Source organism: Phalacrocorax aristotelis, chromosome 5 (genome assembly GCF_949628215.1).
Source record: "Phalacrocorax aristotelis chromosome 5, bGulAri2.1, whole genome shotgun sequence".
NCBI lineage: Eukaryota > Metazoa > Chordata > Aves > Suliformes > Phalacrocoracidae > Phalacrocorax > Phalacrocorax aristotelis.
In genome coordinates this window covers 21,017,722-21,037,507 of record NC_134280.1, presented here as the reverse complement: position 1 = coordinate 21,037,507, position 19,786 = coordinate 21,017,722, and the positions used below count along the sequence as shown (strand labels likewise).

The following is a 19,786-nucleotide window of genomic DNA, read 5'->3' as shown; positions in this document are numbered from 1 at the left end:
ACCACAGACCTAAGAAGGAAATTCAGACATACAGTTAGAGGGTGGGAAGAAGTGTTTCCACTTTAGAAACTGCTTGTTATGGTCTGCTGATACTTTAAAAACAACGTTCTAAGTCTTCTGATATGCAGAACAAATCTTAGTGTTTTGGAATAGCTTTCTGTCATGTGCCAGAAGTTGTCTAGTCTTAAAGACTGTGATTAAGAGAACTATATTGTTTTAAGACTTTCATTACAAGATGAACATGGACAATTACAGTATTAGAGAAGAAAGCAACGTACTGCTGAGGAGTCTTTTCTGTGATCCAAATGCAGTTATGTGAAAACTGTTCAATGTCCAGAAGAAGACACAATTTTATCAGTTTTGTGACTCTTTCTTTTAGATTCTTGGCAAGTAGTGCTGGAATTGAAAGCAAAAGTTGAATGTGCCATTATTCAAGACTACCTTCAGTGTTTAACATTCATTTTCTTGCATAAGAAAAATTTAGAGACTGTTTTATGTAAGAAGGGAAGAACAAAGAAGTTTGGTGTATACATACAGCCATAGGTCTTAAGCAAAGGCAAAGATTCATGCTGAGTGTAATAATCGTATACCTATTCCATGTATTACAAAAAGGTGAGTCAAGGCTGGGAGCAGTTGTGATGCTTTTGGTGTCTGATAATTGTTTGAGGTGAGATGTCTGGACTCTTCAGTTCAATTGTCTTTACAACAGATATACAATGACCAGGAAAAGCAGTTTCTGGGTTTTTTCCTTCACGTTTTCAGCATTTTGGGTTTTTTTGGTTTGCTTGGTTGCTTGGTTTCTCAAGTCTATCGTTTATTTCAAGCTTGGTTCTTGATCTCCTTGCAGGTCGTTGTTTATCTGAGCCTTTTTCCCTGTTCAGCTGTTCATTTGTGTTAGTCTCTCAGTGCAAGACCCAAACACATATGGGCTGTTCCAGTAGGCAGTATCTTTATCTGAAGAAAGGACACGTTCTCAAATGGCAACCACTTAACTTGATCCATTGCACGGGCTTCTGCTGTAAACCCTCGGCACCACTAAGGGTAGTTTTCAGGAGTTGCCTCGCTTTTGTATCTTTATGCCCACCTCAAGGTGGGAAGCCTGTTCTTGAAGAGCAAAATCTACATGTTGACTGTTACTTCTCGGAGTTTGCCTTCATAGCCTTATGTGCTTAGCAAGTCGTAAAGATTCAAGGAAATGTCTTGGTCACTTCACGTACCTCTGCTGCGTAGTGCCCGTGTAGTAGTGCTGCTACGGGATCGTTGTGGTACGAACTCTGTTTTGTAGCAGCTTTAGGACAAACCAGCACTGAACATCCAGAACTGACAGAGTGACTGAAGAAAATAGAAGGAGGGCCTGAGATGTTACATTAGTCTCTGAATTGTTTATTTGACATTCTTTATCTGAGAGGTTTGCTTTCATCGGGAGGATCTCTTAAAAGCATACTCTTTTTTGCAATCATTGTTCTCCATTAGATTTGACTGTTGGCTTGCAGCCTTATTTGGAGGGGTATTAGAGCTAAAATTGGGACAATGCAGCTATAAACGTAGCAGAAGGTAAGTAAATTTAGGGACTTCCCATTCCAAGCCCTTATCAGAGAATCTAAGCAGTGAACTGTAATTTGCCAATGAGTGTGCAATAACATAAAACGTGTTGTATAGGAGCAACTGTACTTTCTCTGGCAGAAGGATTTTGTGAGTCCTTGTTCTTACTGAAGATTAAAATACATAGATACTAGTTGGTATTAAATTCAGTTGCTGAATCACAAGAACAATACAGTTGTGCAGAGAGTGTCTTGATACAGCTACCGCATAACTTTTGACTTCTTGATCTAAAACTTTAAGTGACTGAAAAAAAATCTAGAATTTGTTCCAAGCAACTTGTTAGAAATGTGTGTGTACGGAAGAGGTAGGACAGCAGTGAAAGATGGTTAAGGTGTAGTGTAGATAGTTACAGGTGATGTTCTCAATTCTGTTTTCTAAGTGTAACAGTCATTAAGGGGGAGATTCTCTAGCAGCTTATAAATAAAATAGCCTTTTATTGTTTTGGAAAAAACTAAAAGTGGGGTGCTTTTTTGTGAGAACAGTTCCAGTTGATTGGGCAGTGTAAAGCAAAGAACTTCCATTCTGTTCTTTTTCTTCAGCTTGGCTGGATCTGTCAGCTTGACTTGGGCTGGAAGAAACCAGACTGGGAATGGGTGAATCCAAGATGTGAAAGAGAAGTCTCTCTGAAAATGAGAAAAACAGATAACCTTGTGTTGGTGTATGAAATAAATATCACTTTAGAGATGTGCTTGCAAGTGGAGTTACCATCAAGTATTGCAAAATGTTAAGATGTGTGCTTGCAAGAAACACATACATATGCTGTTGTAGCTGTATGGGCTATGACACTGTTGACTTTAACTGATACCATGCCACGTTTCCACATAACAATGAACAGGTAATTTAGGGACTCAGGAATTTTCTACTCTTTGCTAATAGTACACAGGAAAATAGAAACTCATATATTGCAGGATGTTAGCTGTTCAGGTTTTGTTTTTAAATACAGATTTTTCATGAAATCTCAAATGCAAATACACACCTTATTACACATTATTCATTGCTAAATTCTGTGTTTTCACTGATCTCCGGCAGAAGGGTTTTCTGCTTTAAGAGACCAGGTGCCAAGTATCAGATCAGGGAAAAAAAATCTTCACATGCATAGAAGAGAAATCCTGTGCTCATATACAGGCTGTTTTGCTGTGCTGGAGGGGGTAGGGGTAGGAGGAGTAATGGTCCTATTTCTTGAGTATTTTCATCTCAGTCTATCAAACAGTTATGCAGAATGGCTTTACAACATCTCTCTAGCTACTATAACAAGAAAAACCTCTGTATTCCAGTTCTCAGGTTAAAAGAAGAACATTCTATGTAGAATAGATATGTCAATGAGATTGTTAGTATTCAGATTAAGAACAGTAAAAATGAAAATAAAGCTGCATTTCACTAAAGGAAAAAACCAAAAAACATCGTCCATAATTATACTGCAGATGAAACTGGTGTTTCAGACTGGCCTGTAGATAGACACTATTGAAAATAGTTCATTTTTCATGTGTTTGATTATGTAATTATCAAGTCCCAATTTGGGAGCTCCAACTTGCAAACTAACTTAAAATGTGGATTACTGAACACTTATATATTAAGAAATACTTCCCCTCCTCCTTTTTTTTTTTTTTTAAGAGGTTATTGATACATATACCCTGAAACGTATAGCAGTGATTTTTTTCGAGTGACTTGCACTGAGAACTTCAGTCATTTGCTGGACTATGATGAACAGAATCAGATAGTAATGCTGCAGTTGTCTCCAAGCTTTTTCCTAGCAAGCAGTGTTTTATCTTGAAGATGTGCAGTGGTGATGCTATGAAACCGCAATCCCCAAAGAGGGAATGGAATGAACAGGAGGAAAGTTGGTACTTTCATGATCTTTGATTAATGCAGAAGAAAAATTTGTTCTGTGAGTATTAAAGACGAGTATTGGGCTGGGAATGCTTATAGAGGAAAGTAGGGGCTTAAATATTTTGTATACCTGTTGGCCAAAACTGATATATCATTGTAAACTAAACAAATTTATGTACTTAATGTAGGCCTGAACTCTTGTTCAGCTGTTCCTTGGTTGAGCAGATGATGTGCAAGGTTTCGGCTGCCTGCTATTACGGCATGGCACTGGAGCAGCATTATTGTAATAACTGAGAAAGCGTTATAATAATTGCTTTGGCTGAGAGGTCAAAGGCAACAAAAAGCTCTAGAAGAAGCTTTATTGCAGTGGCCTTTTTCCTCTTGTGACGTGATCTTAGTAGAGCTAGATCCTTTTCTGACTTTGAGTGAAAATAAAATTAAATGCTGCTGGTACTTTTGGCATATATAATTTAGTAATGTTTGATACAGAAAAATGTGTAGTTGCTCTTTGTATAAACCAGTGTTCTTCAGGGTGCGATAAGCCATAAACTTAAGGCTACCTGTTGTGCAGTAGAAGATTTTTATTGTACCATGTTTAATGAACTTTTTCAGTACCCAAGAGATGACTGAATTGGAGGTGAGGTCCCTTATGAACCCCTCCTGTTCTAGGTGATTGCTATAGAAAACTTGACAGACGGTTCCAATGTTGGAGGTTAGATCCAAAATAATTTCAGTGAGAGGGCGATTGAGCTGTCTTTGTATAGTGTCTCATGTAATTTTGTTGAGAACTGGAAGTTAAGTGCTGTAAACAGTAATATTCCTTGATATCAAGATTCGAAGAGGTGGAATTTTTTTTTATGCTGTAGCCTTTGGTTGTTCTATCTAGCAGATAGACTTCCTTTTTTCCTTTTTTTTTTTTTTTTCCTTTTTTTCTCCAGTTTCTTGTGGAAAGTGATCCTTATCGAAAGGAAGTGTTGGTGATAACTGGAATATCCAGGTCACAGTCAGTTCAAGTATTTCTCATTATTTTAAAGTGCCTTTCTCTAGTTACTGATAACTAAAAATATACTGCTTCTAACTTTCTAACAGGAATTTTTTGAAAATCAAATAAATAGATGCTTTATTTATTTACTGTGCCAGACCTTTATTTTAAAAAGGGCTTCCACACGTTCAGATCACTGACGCTATTATTTTTTTTGGCAAGCAGGAAATATGTTGAGATAGAGCAATGACACTTTATTTTGTAGAAGTAGGTTTTGTCTTGCTTGAAGTTTCTCTTTTAACTCCCTCTATGTCGTAGTTAAATAGCTGTACTTTGATTCTTCCCACAGCTTTCCTTTAGTACTACAGTAGCCATGAAAATAAAGAGTATGTTTTTGGTTGTTCTAACTCCTCCTAATGTTTACTTTGAAAATTGGAACAGGTCTGCTTAGCTCCTATCAGAACATGAAAGGTGCTGTGAGCGAGACTGTTTACTGAACACCTTTTTTTCTGACCACTAAAGTGTTATTTTTATATGATTAGGAATTTATTCTCTTTGTTATGGTTTATCTTGTCTTACTAAAATTCAAGGGTTTTCTTTTCAGGAGAAGAAACTACCTTAACCACTCTCTTTGTCTTTTTAGCAAGTTCATTAAAAACCAGCATCTCTCCCAGTTTGCTGAGTACCTGGTAGAAGTGAAGAGGCAAGAGAAAACTGGGCTTTTGTTTGTTTGTTCTTTTTGATGGATAAGTGTTTGAAATGATGGTGTAGGCTTGGAGTTACTTGGATAATGCTGATTTTACTTTTCAGTATTTGAATAAAATGGTGTGTGGAGGATGCCTTTGTGAGAGAAGTCACCTGTGTCAGCTTCTTGCAGGCCCCATAGTGCAAAAGGGGAGGGTTTGTAGGTTAAAACTACCCCTGCAAGCATATTTCCACCATCATGTCATTTGCTACTTTTGATTTGCACCTGTAGATGTAATCATGGTAGCTTGAATTGTTCTTGCTGCCCAATACCAGCTGTGGGACGCTGGGACTACAGGGCTTCTGTTACCTGCCAGGCAGCCTCTCCTGTGGCATGGCAGAAACACAAACTCAAGAAACAAAAAAGCTGTACGACCAGATGTGAATACATTGGGCTAAGAATGAGAGTGGAGAGGACTAGTGAAAAATGAAGAAAGAGACACGGCATCTGGAAACAGAAAATGAAAGTATCAGGGATCCTTGTTCTTTAATAAGAGGTTGCCAAAAACTTGGCAGAACTTACGAGAAAGTATACTTCGAGATTTTTTCCTCCTTCCTGCGGGGTGGGAAATGTAAGCATAACTAACCGTAAAGAGCATGCAGATGTGCTAGAGATGGGTAGGGTGCACAGCTCTGCAGTGGTGTATGTGGGGATTCAGCTGACCTCATTAGGCTGCCTGACCCCCACATGTCTCTGTGTGCGTGTTTATTAAATACATGGAACTTCATCTATATAACTGTTGCATATAAGTTCTGACAGGAGTATTTTAACAGTTCTCGCTCTCTACAGTGTAAGTCAGATGCTGTATAAATATAGCTGCATTTCACCGATGCGGACCATGCATTTATTGCTGTGTGTGATTGAGCACTCTAGTGATAGGAGAGTTCCAGCAATGAAATCGCATTCATCTGCTTAGTGGAAAATAGAATCCGCTAGCATTCACAAACAGATCTTTCTGTGGCATGTAGTCTTCAAGGATTAAATTCTGAGTTTAGTTGCAATAAATGTCATTTAACAGTCATTTGAAGTTGCTTAACAATGTAAGAATGAGTATAGGAGTGAAAAAGCAGTACTGTTTCACTTTGGCTTTGGATTCTTTTTCTTTATTAATGTCATAGGGTGAGTTTTTAGGTTTTGTTGTATTGATGTTCTGTATTGGCTAATAATTTATTTTTAGCAGTTATATAAAAGCTAGGGATCATGAGATTAAAAAAAAGAGGTGGGGGAGGAGTAAAAAGAAGTTTGATTCATACATTTTGCAATGTTCACATAACCCAGAAACAACCCAGGCGAGTTGCTGTAGAGACCAAAGTTAAATTTGCAGCTAACACCACATATCTTGAATTGTACACAGAGTGGATCAGAACTAATTTAAAACATGAACAGAGAGGAGGTGTAAATTTTGTTGGTTATTCAAGTCCTCATTCAGCGTGTTTGGAGGTCTGTGAGTACTCCGGCTTGGCTCTGAGAGGCTGTGAATAGTTAATTATTCAGCACATAGTTCTGAAGTTCAAAACTCTTAAGCACTTTCAGCAACAGATCGGTCATGTGAAGTCTCATTACACAGTCGTCTCTTGCAATTCTGCTCTGGACCTTGTTTGTTCTTCATTGTGAGTGACTTGAAACTTTGTTTTCCTAAGAAAGATGTGTGTTTCTAATTGTTGTATGCCAGATCTTTTGTTGTAATTCTGTGGGACAATTATAGAAGTTAATTTCTTTGGTTATGTTTAAAGTAAACAAACTTTGATACAGCTCCGGAATCTAAATTGCAAGCATATTTTTGGAACCTTTGTGTATTATGTTTGAAATGTATTTTAACTTTCTTTGAATGTGGCTCCATTCAAGCCTTTTAAAAGAATGTTTATAAGAAATTAAAAAGTTCTCATGAGGTAACGTGTCTCCACAGTGTGTTTTGGTTTTGTTTCCAATGGTGAAATTCTTAATAGTATCTTCTTGTGACAATATCAGTGAACTGTGGGAAGCTATTTGAATAAAAGGAGATGGTGGACTGTATGTTGTAGGATGTGAAAGTCCTGCCTTCAGAATCTACTGTAACATGTATATATTATGAGGTATACAGAGTTTCCCCATTATACCATTTCAATTTTTTTTTTAAAGTGAAATAAGTGAAACTTTAGTGATCACTCTTTGCATTCAGGAGTACCCTGGCTTGTCACTAAGATGGGAAAGGATAGTGAGAAAATTAAAATAGGAAATATATTGAACATACTGTCAGTGCAATTTGGCTTCATACTGCATAGTACAGTATTTCTGTTTAAACTAATCCAGTAAATCTGTTTGGAGAATGCACAAATAGCGTCCTTTGCATAACCCAAGGGAGAAAAAAGTAATCAACATACTTTTAAAATATATATTAAAAACCCTTTTTGTTTTGGGCTTGATGCTTATTGGGCTTTTTTTTTTTTCTTGACATGATAGATGCCTTAGCCTGTTGTATCTTCTATCACTGCTGATTGTATGTTTAAAATATTATCTCATCCCTTCCCTGCATATAACAGAGTCCAAATGCAAAGAATTAAGTGTGATTTATTCTTGTTCTGAGACTTGTTACTTTGCCAGTATGGAAACATATGTATAAATACATACTTCTAATTTTTATCCATTTATTTCAGAAGAAAATCTAAAGCACCACCTCCTCCATCTGAAACAAAACCCATTGGTGTTTCTCCATTTGATGATACAGCATCAGCCAACCTCATCATGGAACCGAAAGAGAATGTAATCGATAAAGATATTGAACTATCAGTCGTCCTGCCAGGAGATGTGATCAAGTATACTACAGTTAACGGGAGGCAAGTTACATAGAATGACATTTTTGTTTAATTTTCTTTTCTTGCTGCAGTTTACGTCAACCTTCATTCAGCTTTTAATCACTTCATAAAATACATGAGTTGTGTAAGCCTGAACATTGAGTGTGTCTGAAGAAGGGCAGCAAAGCTGGTTAGGGCTGTAGAGCACAAGTTGTATGAGGAGTAGCTGAGGGATCTGGGGTTATTTAGTCTGGAGAAGAGGAGGCTGAGGGGAGACCTTATCACTCTCTACAGCTACCTGAAAGGAGGCTGTAGCAGGGTGGGGGCCAGTCTCTTCTCCCAAATAATGAATGATAGGATGAGAGGAAATGGCTTTAGGTTGTGCCAGGGGAGGTTTAGATTGGACAGCAGGAAACATTTCTTCACCAAAAGGATTGTCGAGCATTGGAACAGGCTGCCCAGGGAAGTGGTTGAGTGGCCATCTCTGGAGATATTTAAAAGATGTGTAGACATGGTGCTCAGGGACCTGGTGTTGTGGTAGACTTGGCAGTTCTAGGTTGACAGTTGGATTTGATGATCTTAAAGGTCTTTTCCAACCTGAATCATTCTATGATTCTACTATGATTTTTGGGAAACGTATACATTTACCTACCTTTTGGGAAGATTGGTTTTTGAGATTCAGAAATTCTGCATGACACCTATCAGGATGCTTAGCCATACCTGTTGTTCATTCTAGTCACTGCAAATCTCTAGAAAAATACTAGTTTGGATGAGTTGCTGATTTTTCCCACATAAGTTTCCCTTGTTAGACTTAAAGATGAGTTCCTGCATCCTAGTTGGGTACAAAGTCATGTGTTCGGTACTTGCATAGCACTACTACCTATAGACTACTAGGAGTCCTAAAAAAGGTATCAACACTTCAGAAAAAAAATCTAGAATGCTTCAAAGAAATAGTGTCTAGCTACAGCTTTGGAAAACTTTTTTTTAACAAATATATTTTGTTTAAGCTGGTTTTAATTTGAAATACATATTTCAGTCTGCTAATTGGTAGTATAGATTGTGCCTATAACTCTCAAGTCACCTTTAGTTCAGAACGACCTCAACATTGACGGGGGAGTTGAAATCATAAATCCTAGGACTTAAAATGTTATATTAATTATCCTAGCAGATCTACTAAGAAGTCTTCTATGCAAGGTCTTGTATGGATCAGAGCAATTAGGATGCCAGTTTGCTGCTTTCCTAAGCTGAAATAAAGAAACTATATTATATTGTTCTCATGTTAGTGTATTACCAGTGTCTTTGCTACTGAAAGCAAGCAGACTGGTTTATTTATTTTTTTATTTGAAGCAGGTAATGTAAATGTGTAGTTACACCTACTTCACTTCTTAATGAGAGAGACAGACTTTTGTGGCTCCGGTCTGTTTGCACACTTTGTATTTGCTAGAGTTCATGAGGTCGTTGCTTGGACAGCAGATACCAGCTTGTTCACCAGAGCTGCAATCGATGAACTTCTGTGGATTGTCCCCCCACCCCATCCAGACTCCATGTGATTTTCAGGATAACTTAAATATGAGGCTATATTTCTCAGAAGAAATTTTCTGAAATAATCAGTGACTACTATGGTGCTTTACAGTGTTCTTGCTAGCTTGTTTATAGCAAGGAATACTGCCACCTGCAAATATAGTGCCTTCCTCTGTTTTTAAAATTTCTTAAATGTGAGACTCCATGTGTACACTGTCAGGTACTTCTTTTTCTTCTTTTCATTCCCTTTGACCACACTTAAAACTACCGTGTGCCCTCTATCTTGCTTTGCTCAGAACAAAGTGCCAGAAAAGAATGTCGCATGTACCTTCACTTGGTCAAATTACATTGTGTATAATTACTCAGTGTTCAAGACAGGCCTCACAGGCTTATCAGAAAGTGCACACATTTCCCAGTCAGTTTTATTATCCCGCAGTTACTGTTTTTTTTGTTTTCGTTTTGTGTTTTAATCAAGATACTGTATGTGATTTCATTAATTACTCTCTTGCAAACAAGAACCTCTATTAGTGCTGCTAGGCTCACTCGGAATGAGGGTAGGACCTGCAGTCTGCTGTGAAACATACTTCAAACTATCTTTTCTTCTGGTTTTGCTCTGTCTTGATAGTCATGTTTTGTGGGCAAATAAGCAAGATCACTCTAGAAATGACATAAACAGATAAATTGCTAATTTGTCTCTTTCTTGTTCATGATCAGAGATGAGCAGCTTCAAAGCCCCCGAGGATAGAACACCTTTTTAAATCTCATACTAGAAAAAGCAGAACTATGACTTTGTACAGCCATGTTATCAAATGTCATAGTCTACTAGACAAAACTTCCCTACTGTTCTCAGATGAAGCTGGCTTGGTTCGATCCCTGCTTTGGCATAGTGGATAGCAAGAGCTGTGTAGGACAAAGCAAGATGTTACATAGATAAATATCCCAAGTGAGTACAAGTAAGCAGAAGAGGATCAGAACGAAATCCAAAAGGACTTTTAGAGAAAAAGATTTGTTACAAGCGAGAATATTTTTTGATCCTTGAGTTGTTCTATGGGCAACTAAAGCAAAAAATCTGAGAGGCTGAGAAAAGGAAGGAGGACTGAAATAGCTCCTTCCTCATTCTGAAACTTCAGGCATGGGTAGATTCTTTTACTTAAGCCTAGACACCAGTTTGTGTTTTGTAGTAGTTGGTGATAGAGATTTCAGTTCATTTGTTCAGAATCTGACACTGGCATTTCCACTCTCCTATCATCTGGATTCCTGCAGGGGGGGTCGGGGCAAACAGTTGTTTAAAAACAAAGAAACAAAAACCCTCGAAAAACATGGTAAGAGCAATGAGTTGTAGGAAGTGAAGGTATTCTGTTCAGAGGAAGGAATGGGTGTAGCTTTTTTTTTTTTCTTTATTGAAATGTTCTTCAGAGTGAAGTTTCTGAATCTTCTCCATTCGTTCTAAATACAGCATAGGACTGCAGAAAATTCTTCAGTCAAATAAGAAAAAATAATAGCTGAAAGAACCATTTTATTTAGCAGCCTGATCATTTTAAGTTAGCTTTTTGTTTTCCCAGAGGAAGAAATGCAGAGTTTGACAAAGTTTTTCAAAATGGAATAATTAGTTTCAGTTGTATGCATCAGTATTAACTTTGAGATTTCACAGGCCAGAATGATAGTGATATGCATTTTCTGTGGAAATGGAGTGTCAGTTTTGCAGGTTAGTATGTTTAGGCCATAGCTTTGCTGAATTTGTTTTCTTAGAGTCCTTTGTGAATTTTCATTTGATCCGTTCTTGAGTATTTTCAGTCATTAGGGTACTCTTAATAAATTGTTGGTTTAGTCCGTATAGCCGGATAGTGAATAACAAGCTTTGTGGTGTTGCCCTACTTTTTAAAACCTATTTTACTTATATCTGTTAGTAACAAATTCAGGGGTGGGGGGGTGGGGTTCGTGGTTTTTTGTTGTTCTCCATGAAAACAAATTTCTTTTTCTCTTTAGAGAATAGGATTAGTAAATATTTTTGCAAGAAAGGACATGAAGCTATAGGCTTGAAGTAATCAGAGATTTATAGACAGCCGAACTGTGTAGGTTTCGCTCTTTCCCCCTTCCTCTCTCTTTCTTTTTTTTTTTTTTGATTCCATCTCCTACCTAGGAATACTTTTGGTGGTTACTGACAGAGTTTTGTTTGTTCATTTGTGCTTATTGTGAGTCTCATGATGGGAAAACCTTGTTCCTAAAGTCTGATCATGTAAGAATATCAAACTTTTTTTAAGTAGCAAGTTTCTAGCCCTCATTTTTGGAAAGGACTGTAGACACTTGATGCATTTTTCCTTTAAACACTTGATCCGGTATTTGAAGTGACACCTTTTATTGCTGGTTACAAACATAACAGTTTGATACATTCTAGGTGAAGGTCATAGTTTAATTATTATGTGATGTAATGAGAGGCTGCTATTAGCCACTTTTTATTGTTATTTAGCCAGGTAGGAATAACCAGAGGAAAATAGTTGAGGGGTGAAGGGGTGCAGGAATACGTAAATAGATTTATGATCAGAGATTTCCAGAAGACTCAGTGATGTGAGGAAGTTAAAGAAGTTGCAGATAAAGATTTTACTGAAACTAGATGAAGGGGGACAAGCAGATGATGTACTCTGGGGCAGTTGATGGCCACTTCTTGAGTTGTACTAAATGTTGTTTATGGAAGTGGCTAAATTTACCATCATATATACATTCCTCTACCTGCAGTCTTTGAAGGCTTTAGCAAAAAATAGTTTTACAAGTTTTGGAGGATGTGATTACAAAAAAAGATTGCTTTTTGTATCGCTGTAGGAATATCTGTCTAAAGCAGTTGTTGAGGGTGTCTTGCCCTCCAGTGGAAGGGGGACTTAGTCTAACCTACTTGACTGGAGGATGCTATTTCTGGAAGTACCAATGGAAAGCGAATTTGCACTGAATCACTGTTTTCATGTACTAATTTGCATGTACCTGTCTGTTGTTTGTGAGCAGCTATGTTTCTCACTTATCATTCTGTCACTTCCTGTTACTGTGGTTAACAGGAGGGCTTGCTCCTGTCACGGTGGTGCATTTCCATAGGAGGCTTTCTGTGATCTTTGCTTGTGAATTCTTGTCCTGGTCATCTTTGGTGTTCTTACTCTTCTCCAATAACTGAAGGCCAGAGGAAGGGCAGCTTTTAAAGCTAGTCAGTCTATAAAAATGCACCAGAAAAAAAAGTAATGGGTAACTTACTGGATAGGCTGATAACCAGAAGGGTCGCTACAGAAGTGGTGTCTGCTGTCTCCTCTGGCTCCCTCCGCCCCTCACCTGCCCTGTCCCCAGTGAAATGGGGAATGACATGATTTGCATTTGCAGGTCTTTTCTTATTAGGGCTGAGATGGATATACTTGTTCTTTTATGGACTAGAAGTACAAGAAATAGAGTTCTTCCTCGTTTCTTCTAATCAGAGCATGTTGTGATATAGGCGAGAGAAGAATTGAAATAAACTCTCTGGTTTAGCTATGTGAAAAGGGAGGAATAGTTATTTTTCTGCAGTGCTCAATGCATTTCTCATTGTATTCCTCAGGCTGATACATATCATCTAGATGAAGGCATGGGAGTATATTACATTCTTCTATACCTCTTCAGACTATCTGATAGCTGCTTTTTGACACCTTGGAACATCATTTCTGGTTTTATTGTTCCTCCTGCCTTTGTCTCTTGAGGCAAGTATTCTCCTGCCACTGAAGCAGGCAGAAACTTTCCTCTGGGAAAAGGGAGGGGGGTGGGAAAAGTAACAGGTCTGCAGTAACTATAGCTGTCAGCTTTCAAACTGTTTCCATCTTCTGGAAGTGCAGCATGTCCACCAGAGATTTCTAGAAGCACAACTGGAATCAAAAGACAGTTTGTTTAAGGAACATTTGTTCTTTAAGACCAAGTGAAAACAGGAATTGTATTCTAAGGTTAATAAAAGCTGGGGGGGGAACAGTGTTCACAGTAATTTCTAACATTGAGTCATTCTTAATTCTTTTTACAAAACCTTATCATATGAAAAGTCTGGTTTAACTTCCTACGTAATAAATGTATTCACAATCTTTATATTATCTAGAATTCTGCTTAGCTTGATGGCTCTTTGTAGGAACTCTCTATTTCCACATTTGGCTATGCTATGAGAATACTAGCATCTGTTACGAGATTACATCTAAAATTTAAGATTTCTGATAAAGCCATACCAGCCAAACCCTCTATCAATTTTCTCTTAGACACTTTGGTGTTCTTTTCAACATAGCCTTTGATTGCTTCACAGACTTAATTATTTTAATATTCTTGTGAGACAGAGCAGGTGATAGATTTCCCTGTTTGTAGCAGTAACTGAGAGGCAAAGGGCATCAAAACGAAATGCTCCTTACAGATGATTTTTCAACTCTAAAAATTATTGAGGAACGACCAGTTCCAGCGACCTGATAGTACTATAACCTTATTCAGTTGTTCTAACATGCAAAGTTAGGATACTCTCCTTACCTTTGGTCTAAAGTACAGCTTTAATAAATTTATTCCAGTAGCAACTGGGAGTGTTCAGCTGATCATAATGCAGAACAGTGTATGTTCTTCATTGAGCACTGAGAGAACAAGCACATACAGTTAGTGACTACACATGAAAAGTTCAGTTTGCCATAATTCATTGTGAAAAGGACATCTGTTGCATCCCACAGAGCTTCTCAAGAAATGGCATTCAGCTATATTGTCGTTTAGCTTCTTTCCCTCTGTCTATATTAAACACCTGGCTCTCATTTTGGGATCCCTAATGCAAGACCTCCTTGAAAGGTGATTTCCTCAGACTTCATGTCTCCTGCTTCCTCCAAATGGCTCACGCTCAGAATTTCTGAAAATAAACTCCCTTGTAACCTCAGAATGGATATAAAAATTTCAGGCTTTGGAAGGAGACTGTTCCTAATGAATAGCAGGGCATTTATCACCACTGCTACAGTTCCCATTAAATGTCAAATGAGGTGGCTAATCCACAACTCCCTGCTGACCTCAAGAAAAGCATCACTTCACACAAGCAAAAATTTCCCCCTTTGTTCAAGCATCTGACATACTTTTGTACAAGCTAGTTTCATTTTCTTTAGTGGTGGGTTTTTTTTGTGTCGTGTCTCCCCCCCACCCCCCTTTTTTTTTTATGTTGAAGATATTTAAAGTTGCTGCCTGGCAGTAATTAGTTATGGAAGGGAAAGGATGACTTGGCTTCAAAGTTTAGCAGCATGTTTTGTTATAGCCTGATTAATTGTCATCTGTTGTGACAATGCCATTTGTCTTTTACAGGAAGCCCATGATGGACTTGCTGATCTTTCTCTGTGCACAGTATCATTTAAATCCATCAAGTTATACGATAGAGTTGGTATCAGCAGAAAATAGCCAGATTAAATTCAAACCCAACACACCAGTAGGAATGCTTGAAGTGGAAAAGGTGATTGTAAAGCCAAAACAAATGGATAAGAAGAAACCTGCTCCAGTTATACCAGAGGTGAGAAATAAAATTAAAGTGTATTAAGAAGTTAGAATCACTGTTGTATTCAACAAGCTGAGCTGGTAGCTCGGCCTCTTGTTTCAGCTTTTCCTGTTGCCTCTCATCCTCTCACCATGCACCCCGTGAAATGCTTGCTCCACATTCTTGACAACATCCTCTTAGGTAAAATATATCACAATTTGTTGCAACAAACATCTTTGCTGCTGAAAGAAGGAAACATTACAATATTATTTAAAATCCTGTGCCTTACTGTTCTTTTGATGGATTCTGCAGATGAAGCGTGGCTGAATACAGCCTTCCACAAACTGAAAATCATCAACTTGTACCATCTGTTATGCTGTGATTATTTATGTCCGATTGTATGGTCATTTTCCTTTAATATATACTGTACTTTTTTGTTGTTACTTGAAATTTTTTATATACTCTTAAGAAGGCAGGAGCTTTCAGAAGTACTAAAGCAACTTCTGGGTGTTTCCTAAACCTTTCCCTCCCACTTTGTCTGCTCTATAGAAAAATACCATTTGTTAATTTATCCAAAGCACTTACAGAGCACCAGGGGAGCTCTTCTGCTGCCCTTTTACCTTCATCCTGCATGCGTGCACACATGCACTTGTGGCTTGTTGGCTGACTTCTACAGCTACCTAATGTAAGCTAGTAGGGCCTCTTGCTCCAGGCGTGTACCGTGCTGGACAGGCAAATGACAGATGCTCAAGGAGGAGCAGACTGTTTCGTGTGTTCTTTTCTTGAGTATGGAAGGGAATTGCAAGAGAGTTCTTAGTTTCTCTTGTAATGTTACTGAATCTGTAAGGGGAATTCCTGTGATTACTATAAGGCTGTTATAAAAATGTTAGCTGTTTCAGAACTTGTGCTGGTATTTATTGGAACTTTATTCTCTTTAGCAAACAGTAAGGGTAGTGATAAACTACAAGAAGACACAGAAGACAGTAGTAAGAGTTAGTCCACACTCACCCCTTCAAGAACTCATACCAATTATCAGCAGTAAATGTGAGTTCGATCCTTCGCACACTATGCTGTTTAAGAACTACCAGTCTCAAGAACCCCTTGATGTGACAAAATCTCTTAATGACCTTGGACTAAGAGAATTATATGCCATGGATATCAGTCGAGGTAAGATAATTTTTGTAAATTGCAGTTATAGAAAAGATAATTACTTAGTATTTCAATAATATGTATGTTTTGTTGGGTTTTTTTTACTTACGAAATAATGAATTTCTAGCAAACTAGTGTATATTTTATTAGTCTACCACAAAATTGAAACTGGGACAAGTTTACCTGTACTTATGTTTGAGAAGTGTTGTTAAAGGTTTTATTTTCTAACAAAGTGTTAGGTACCAGAAAAAGTGGCTAAGTACAAATCATCACTTAAAAGCAGCCCCTTCCTTTCCCTCCCCCACCCCTTCCCCAAACAGCACTGTATTTCCCTAAGCTCGTGGAAGAGACATAGAATCGTGATGAGCTGAAAAGAATAGAAAGACAAGATAAATTTAGTTTTGTTTTAAAATTCTTCAAAATTGAAAAAGTGTTAGAATATTCTGGTGGCGTTTATGTATATTTCTGAGTGCTGTTTGCTAATTTTATAGATTGTGAAGGAATAATAATTCTCTTTTTAATCGTGGTCCAACAGGGACACTTTGAACTAGCTTCCTTATGTTTGTACAGACACTCCTACGCCTGGTCTTAACTTCAGCTGTAAGCCTGTCATTTTCATGAAAGGTTTATTGTACTGTGATTAAAAATCCTATACAGTGGGGTTTGTTCTGTTTCAGATATTTCTCACAGGAAATTCTACCTCAATATAGTATGTGATAGTATTGGTTCATTCCTGTTCTTGACCACTATTCTATTTGCTTGTTTTCTGCTCTAAAATGTTGAGGTTTTTATTGGGTTTTTTGTTTGTATCTTTTCCCTCCCTTTTACCTAAATACGGTAACCTTATTGTATGGTGGTTACAGTTTCAAGAGTTCTGTCAATTACTTTCCAAAGGCCAGTTATCTTGAAGAACAGGAGAATGACAGATTTGGAAAATATGTCCTTTTACCGTGGAGAAAACAAAAATGAAATATCTTTCTCTTCTTCACTGGAAAACAACACATTTTTACTTGCCTGAACATGTTACTTGGACAGCATGTGCCCACAGTGCATTGTCTTGTTTGTTGTCTGGCTACTGCTTTCATCTACAGACTGGCAGAGCTTGCACAGTATGACGTGTGCTTCATTTGAATCAACAGCCAAAAATCCTTAGGAGAGACTACAGGGGCATATATGCTTTCTACAAGGCAGTGCCCTGCTAGGAAATTTAGATATATTTCAGTTTTCTTCACACAAAGTAGTTCAGCATTTCAATTTTGCAGACAACTTCAAAGCTCTGAACTTTTGGCTTTCTTTATGGGAGTAAATAGTGAGGTATACCTTTGCTTAATAGAATTTAAATTCAAATCTTATTTTATTCAGATTATATTTTAGTTATACTTTCGTCTTTGTTTTCCAAGTTTGGACTACATGACAATCCAAAACTTACAAAGCAAACTATTCTATATACTAGGTTTCCTCTTTGCTTCTTATTCACAAGATTCCAGTCTGTGTTGCATGTCTTCAGGCTCAAGTTCTTAAATGGCTTATAGCATTAGGTAGTAAAGATACCCATCCTTTTACTTCAAGAAAGTACCCAGTTACTTTTTCTTAACGTTGAAGATTCCGCTTGGCTTTCTGTGTTTGTAACTTATAACTGCATCCTTGAGTCAGATTCATATTTTCTGTCTTTCTTTTTCTCTTCCTGTAGCCACATCACCCGTTGATTTAAATTTACCGTCTTTGCAAGGTACGATTTACTGAACTAGGCAGTGAAACTGTAGCACTTAAGTGACATTACCATCCGCTCCTATTAGAACATCTGCTTAACTGTGACATGAGTAATTATCTCTGTCCTATCAAATGCATATTTAAAATGATAATACAGGAGTGGATATACCCAGCTATATAAAAAGTATTTCTGTATAGTTTTACTCCAGATCGATTGGTTAAATTTAGAGTCATGTTTATATTGGTACTTGTACAAAGACCCCATAGTGGCCATACTGATTTCTGTTGCTTAATTCATTTGCATTCAGTGGGTTTTCTTTAAGAAAGTCAAATCTGGTAAAAATTAAAAGGAGACAATCTTTAGATTTACAGTTCATCGGCATGAGTCCGCATGAGGAGGATAAATCCTGCAAGACACCAGAATGGACTTGACTCTCTCTGCTATGACTGCCATGCAGTTACGTGTGCAGCACCTATCGGGTCTTTCGGTGATCTTTCTCCATAGTCATACCATGTGCAGGCTTGCACCTGACTTGTCCCACCTCACACTTTGCCACGAATGTAAGCTGTTAGGAATTGAGAGGCTGATCCTCTTTTTCCTTTTTACAGGCTTTGTGATATGAACCATAACATATGACAAGTGGGATGGGCTGGATTAAGTGCTGGGGGTATTAATAGCAGCTGAAACTAATCTATTCAGAGTTCTGAGAAAGACAGGAAGAACATTGATGGTAGGAAACCTGTTCATTTTGCAGCACTTCGAAAAACTATTAATAGAGGTGATTTATGATGTGTTTTGTATATCCTTCCAGGAGGATTATGACAGACAGTGAAATAGTAAGAATGCAGGAGAAATAATCTGTGCAATAAATAACATCTTAAAACTGTTGTTTTCTATTTTAGACTCCTACCAATCTGAAAACTTAGATGTTCTGAAGGAGAAAGAAAACAAAGGATTTTTCAGCTTTTTTCAACGAAGCAAGAAGAAAAGAGAACAAGTAAGATGTGACTTTGTATAAGCAAAACTTCTAGAAGCATATTCACGTTGAGCAATCAGTACTGTTGGTTGTTTTCCAGACAGTATAAGTAACTTGGATTTTTTTGTTGTTGTTGTTCCCCACCCCCCAAGGCTGCCAGTGCCCCAGCAACTCCATTGATGAGCAAGCCAAGGCCAACATTTATCACGAGATCTAACACTGTTAGCAAGCAGTATGATTCAAACACTCTGCCATCTGAAATGCCGAAGAAACGGAGAGCTCCCTTACCGCCTATGCCAAATTCTCGGAGTGCTCCCCAGGAACTTGGACAAGCCCAAGTCAGACCAGCATCTGACATTGTGAAATCTAACAGCCTTGATAGGAATGAACAGGTTAGTTACATTTGCTTCATTTCTCTTAAATCAAGAAGTTTAGACATAATATACTGATAACCCTGTTAATATCTGCCGAGGCTTGAAATAAATGGGAAACAAAAATGTAGGACTTGCTGTTAAAAATTTTAGTTCGAAAATAACTACAGAAATTGAAAGGTGCATTAAAACAGATGTTTTAAACATTATATCCTGTATCCAAAGTAGCTGCTGTATCCTGAAAAGGCAAAACCAACTTCTTAAGTTGGTATTGTGAACACCTTTTTGTTCTTTTTCAATGAATATTTTATATATTTAAATGTAAGAACATTGTTTAACTTCATCATATCTAGTAATTGATGTTTTGATATTTCCAGTCATTTTAAATGTTTTAGTTATATGTGATGAAGAGTGGTTAGTTCTTTACTTTATATTACTAGAAAAAGTTGGAAATCTTGGGAAGTAGTCTTAACATTCTTGTGCTCCCAGCAAGTTAAGGTAAGGTTTTATTTTAAAGAGGGCTGTATTTAATTTGAAGCTGTGAGATGTGGGCTACATATTTAAGTAACCTATACATCCCATGCAATACAGCAAGTTTGCCAACAGAATTTGGGAATATTGATGCATTAAGTATTATCTTGGCATTGCACATATTGTCAGT

The 19,786-nt window shown here is 37.5% G+C and overlaps 1 protein-coding gene across 9 annotated transcripts in view; it reads left to right on the top strand.

Annotated features, from left to right (window-relative positions):
* COBLL1 (cordon-bleu WH2 repeat protein like 1) overlaps positions 1-19,786 on the top strand; it is a 91,598-nt gene that overhangs the window by 43,276 nt on the left and 28,536 nt on the right. For 3 of the 9 annotated variants that reach the window (XM_075093331.1, XM_075093326.1, XM_075093332.1), the window contains exons 2-7: positions 7,790-7,969; positions 14,753-14,954; positions 15,857-16,085; positions 17,758-17,796; positions 18,681-18,775; positions 18,907-19,146. In XM_075093331.1, the coding sequence (XP_074949432.1) occupies positions 7,790-7,969; positions 14,753-14,954; positions 15,857-16,085; positions 17,758-17,796; positions 18,681-18,775; positions 18,907-19,146 (985 nt within the window). Of the gene's footprint in view, positions 1-6,510; positions 6,767-7,789; positions 7,970-14,752; positions 14,955-15,856; positions 16,086-17,757; positions 17,797-18,680; positions 18,776-18,906; positions 19,147-19,786 lie in introns of those variants that run through there. The other 6 variants (XM_075093329.1, XM_075093328.1, XM_075093333.1 and 3 more) reach the window with 4 other exon arrangements.